This window comes from Gregarina niphandrodes, assembly GCF_000223845.1.
Source record: "Gregarina niphandrodes unplaced genomic scaffold scaffold00045, whole genome shotgun sequence".
In the NCBI taxonomy this organism is placed as follows: domain Eukaryota; phylum Apicomplexa; class Conoidasida; order Eugregarinorida; family Gregarinidae; genus Gregarina; species Gregarina niphandrodes.
Genome location: NW_011645813.1, coordinates 96372 through 101350, shown reverse-complemented (window position 1 = coordinate 101350; position 4979 = coordinate 96372). Strand labels below are relative to the sequence as shown.

Below are 4979 nucleotides of genomic sequence, written 5' to 3'. Positions count from 1 at the left end.
GCGCCCACAGCAGCTGTACCATCACCGTCTCGTCCATATTGTATGAGGTCTCCCTCACTAGACCCGCTACCGCATCTAGCCAGTCCTCAAACCGCTCTTCGTCGGTAATGTCGGCCTTGGGCCAGGCGCTGCTATTGAGCGCTGCTACCCACGCGGCACGTTCGGACTTGTCCATGGCTTCTGACGGCGGGAACCTCGGCATGTACTCGAACCCTATCGTGTCCTGAACCCATCCAGTAGTTGTCGCCACTGGGTCGTCCGGGGTGGGTTGAGGACACGGGGTGCCGCCAAGGGCGTCCCTGCGTGGAGAGAGCTCCACATTACTGGTCGTCGCATCGGAGTGTAGGTTGAGCATCACTTGTAGGTTTGTGTAAAAATTTCCCCCCTCCCTCTTTTATTGTCGACAATCTCTTCTGAGCTCGTTGTGTCTCCGGACGGCTCACTTAGTTTCATGGGGCTATTTTTCCATTGTAGACGAGAAGTCTCGAAGACAGTACCGATTTGAATGAAAGGGTGTAGGACAGAATATTTGTAGTATAGATTATGAGATCAAGCTTAGTGATTCTAGCACTTGCTGTTTCTGGGTTCAACAAGGAGATGGACATACGAAAGTGTGAGTTATTCTACGAGCGCCTCCAATGGAAGTTAAGCGATCCGAGCGACTGGGAATACTGTGCGGAACAGTGCACTACGCAAACAGAGAACTGTTCCTTTTACAAGCCAGCGATCGACTGTGTCAAGAGCCTAGTATTGGAGTGCAGGTTAGTCAACAAAGTGTATAACAGGCCAGATGAAGCAAGCAGCAGCGAGTTGGCGAGCGGCCGTAACCTGGGGAGCGGTATTGGAATGCTTAATAGCCTTCTGGATATCTCTAATGAAGGTGAACCTCTAGCTAGCGAGATGAAAGAAACCGGAGAAGACCTTATTGATGCGTCGGTGATTCCGAAGGAAGCAAGACACCATCACCACCATCATGATGACCATCATGATGACCATCATGATGACCATCATGATGACCATCATGATGACGACGATGACGACGATGACGACGATGATCGCATGCAGCCATGGAACCGCGCGAAGTGCGAAATCTTTTTCAAGATGATTCAGTACAAACTTCCTGACCCCTCTCAGTGGGAGGCTTGCAAGCAGCAGTGTACCGACCTGGAAGGTACTTGCATTGCTGGTATACCTGCAATCGATTGCGTGAAGAAAACGAGTCCTAGCTGTCGCCCCCTGTAGGAGTGGCAAGGGCATGAAAGAGAGGAGAAAATGGTAGAAGACAGTCAGTCAGGAAGTTGAATGGAGGATTGGGTGGAAGATTGAATGTAGGGATGTGTGCGGGAATACATGGGAAGTTCAGATATCGGGAACCTGTGACGAGACTGGCTGAGACCGACCGCCGGTTGTCTAGAGAACAACGCAAGTTTGTAGGTCTGGCAATTTTAGAGCCACCGCCTGTCGAATCACATTACACTATTTCTGTTAGATAAAAGTTCTTTGGACGGAAGCTTCTGTGTCTCCAGCGGGTGGCAGATGCGCATAATGGCGTGGTTTTACTTGTTGAAGAGGACGCAAAGAGGAACTGAATTGACTTTTCAGAAACAACCAAAGCATTTGTAGCACTTTGCCATGAGAGATGCGCTGTCAGGCTGTTGTTGTTCCTCGGTGGGGGGTTCCATGCTGGTGGCGAAGGTGCTCGGTCCTTTGAGTCCACTGGGTGTTGCGGATAGCCCTTGTTTGATGGGTTCCAATTCCGCACCTTTTGGTTCTGCTTCTGGCAGTAGGGGTGGAGAGGCGTCAGGTGATAACGGTTCAATGTGGGGAGGGGATATGCCTTGGATTTGAGTCTTTTGCGGTTGTTGGGGAGCTGCGGAAGCAGGATGTTTCATTGACGTTTGCCTTGGCAGCGACGGCTTCTTCTGAACCGGCGGCGCTGCTGGGGTTTGAACCGGGGACTCCTCTTGTTGTTCTCGATCGAGGATATCGTGGAGTAGCTGGCTAGCGGCCCCAGGATTCGTCCATTCGGACTCCTGGTGTTCTAGATGCTGTTCTGAAGCCTGCCGTTGCGTTTCTCGCTGCGCTGAAGCTTGCTTTCGCAGAGATGCTTTCTTTTGCAGGGCCTCTTTTTTGATCGATTCCTGTCGCATGACTTCGGATGGCTTAACGGATACGGGTTCGGGGTCGCTGGCGTCTTCTCCCGCGTTCGAGTCTCCTCTCTGTTCCAGAGGCGGTTCCTTGGACTTATTAGTGCCGTCCCACTTGAGCAGCTTAGTTTGTTTGGCTGGTTCTAGTGCAACTTGTGAGCCCACAATGGGACGGTATTCCGCGGCCTTTGGCACGGCGTCTCCACCGTTGAACCAGTAGTCAGCTGAGATAGGGTCAGTGTAAGAAGTGTAGGGTTTGTAGTATGCTGGTTGGAACTTTCCCTCATCGATTTTACCGCAATGGAAGGAGGTTTGTCGGATGGTGCGAGTGTCCATTTCTGTGCGATAACAGCGGGCGACTTCCGTATGCATCACATCCAAGCTAGTCTCCGGCATGAAGCCAATGTATCCGGCTTGTTTGGGGAACGAGTACTCGGGTAGGAGCGCCACATCCGTGCCACTGCTCCCTCCAATGGACAGAGCACTGACTTTGACATCGCCTCGGCTGGTGACAAAAAGAAGGTTGTTTCGAGGGACCCAATGAAACTGGGTGTTAGCAGCGGCTCCGGGGAACTTGGTGGTCACGATGGGAGCGGCAAGGTCTCGCACGTCAAAAATTTTCATGTACCGCTTTCCCATATCTTCGAAGCCCACCGTCACGACCACTGACGCGTCCACGTCGTTGACCGCCGGGAGTGCGATGCACTGGCATGGCTTCGTGGACTTGTATATCGGACCCGACTGCGCGGCGACGGTTTGCGCACGTGCGTCGAACAGTCTGCACACGTTATCCTGACCCATGCCGCATATCAGCTTCCCGTTTTGGAGGAAGTCCATGTTCCACAAGGGTGCGACGGTCTCAATTTTCAGCGCCGTGCTTTTGCCCTCATCCACATCCCATATTTTTATGGTCTTGTCCATCGACGTGGTCGCCAACACGTGGTCAGCAACCGGGTTCCAAGAAACACCCAAGCACTTTTTGTCGTGGGCACTAGCACTCCATGCAGCCTCTGCTGTGATGGACGTTTCACTCAAACATAGTTTTGTTATCTGTACACCCCCACCGGCCCCAACGGTGGCTACCAAATCAGAATGAAAAGGGCTGTGTTGTATATCTGTCACGCCTTCAGCGTGCGCCATCACCCGGCACGGGCCGCCGCCTCCTTCCGTACTCAATGGGAGAACGGAAATTGTGCCCTTCGGACTCGAGGCAAATACGATGTTGTTCGGACCCACCGAGATGCCGTTGCCCTCCGTCGCTTTCAGCAACGGCACGTCCCGAAAGAACTTCGGAGCTTCCAGTCCTCGCAAGTTCCTGAACTGGTGAGATCTAGAAACGGAAGGAATCTCCATTCTTGCATGCTACTGTAGCTGCACCTCGAACACCAACGGGCTCAACACACCGTTATGGCACTGAAGGATCGTGCCCTCAGGGTACCACGCCTGGCTCTTTCCCGGCGCACCCGAGCCTGGGTATGACTCCAACACATTCTCCCACACAGCACCCTCGTACCTCACTCGGCTACAAGGCTTATAATGACCACCAGCCTCCCACTCCTCCGCGCACACCGGGAGAGTGCTCGTGGTGCTACACTCCGGAAGCGTACTCGAACTCTCCGCAACACCACTAGTCCGCTCACCCTCAGTTCCTCCCTCCGTACCACCGGTCTCAACAGCCTCGTCGGTCGTACCCTCCGTGGTCATGGTCGTTTCATCAGTACCGCTGGTCTCAGCAGCCTCCTCGGTCATACCATCCGAGGTCATGGTGGTTTCATCAGCACCGCTGGTCCCAGGAGCCTCGTCGGTCGTACCATCCGTGGTCATGGTGATTTCACCAGTACCGCTGGTCTCCGCAGCCTCCTCGGTCGCACCATTCGTGGTAATGGTGGTTTCACCAGTACCGCTGGTCTCCGCAGCCTCCTCGGTCGGACCATCCGTGGTCATGGTGGTTTCACCAGTACCGCTGGTCTCAGAAGCCTCGTCGGTCGCACCGCTGGTCTTAACAGCCTCCTCGGTCGTACCATTCGTGGTCATGGTGGTTTCATCAGCACCGCTGGTCTTGGCAGCCTCGTCGGTCGTACCATTCGTGGTCATGGTGGTTTCACCAGCACTGCTGGTCTCAGCAGCCTCCTCGGTCGTACCGCTGGTCTCAGCAGCCTCATCGGTCGTACCGCTGGTCCCAGCAGCCTCCTCGGTCGTACCGCTGATCTCAGCAGCCTCCTCCGTCGAGGTGGTTTCACCAGTACCGCTGATCTCAGCAGCCTCCTCCGTCGAGGTGGTTTCACCAGTACCGCTGGTCTCAGCAGCCTCCTCAGTCGTACCATCGGTGGCTACGCTGGTTTCACCAGTACCGCTGGTCTCAGCAGCCTCCTCAGTCGTACCATCGGTGGCCATGGTGGTTTCATCAGTATCGCTGGTCTCAGCAGCCTCGGCGGTCGTACCATCCGTGGTCATGGTGGTTTCATCAGTACCGCTAGTCTCAGCAGCCTTCTCAGTCGTACCATCCGTGGTCATGGTGCTTTCACCAGTACCGCTGGTCTCAGCAGTACCATCGGTGGCCATGGTGGTTTCATCAGTATCGCTGGTCTCAGCAGTACCATCCGCGGTTATGGTAGTTTCATCAGTATCGCTGGTCTCAGCAGCCTCGTCGGTCGTACCATCCGTGGCCATGGTGGTTTCATCAGTATGGCTGGTCTCAGCAGTACCATCCGCGGTTATCGGTGGTTTCGATCAGTACCACTGGTCTCAGCAGCCTCGTCGGTCGTACCATCCGTGGTCATGGTAGCTTCATCAGCACCGCTGGTCTCTGCAGCCTCCTCAGTCGTACCATCC

General features: G+C 54.6%; 3 protein-coding genes across 3 annotated transcripts; 1 reads left to right on the top strand and 2 right to left on the bottom strand.

Moving 5' to 3' along the window:
* Nucleotides 1-543: 543 nt before the first annotated feature.
* GNI_156420 (hypothetical protein) lies at nt 544-1242 on the top strand (the record flags this gene model as incomplete). The annotated part of the gene is made up of 1 exon (XM_011134624.1): nt 544-1242. One exon carries the CDS (start codon nt 544-546, stop codon nt 1240-1242), a length of 699 nt encoding a protein of 232 aa, XP_011132926.1.
* Nucleotides 1243-1598: 356 nt separating this feature from the next.
* Nucleotides 1599-3287, bottom strand: GNI_156410 (coronin; the record flags this gene model as incomplete). The annotated part of the gene is made up of 1 exon (XM_011134623.1): nt 1599-3287. One exon carries the CDS (start codon nt 3285-3287, stop codon nt 1599-1601), a length of 1689 nt encoding a protein of 562 aa, XP_011132925.1.
* Nucleotides 3288-3509: 222 nt separating this feature from the next.
* GNI_156400 (hypothetical protein) lies at nt 3510-4817 on the bottom strand (the record flags this gene model as incomplete). Its single annotated transcript, XM_011134622.1, has 1 exon — nt 3510-4817. One exon carries the CDS (start codon nt 4815-4817, stop codon nt 3510-3512), a length of 1308 nt encoding a protein of 435 aa, XP_011132924.1.
* Between the last annotated feature and the right edge of the window lie 162 nt (nt 4818-4979).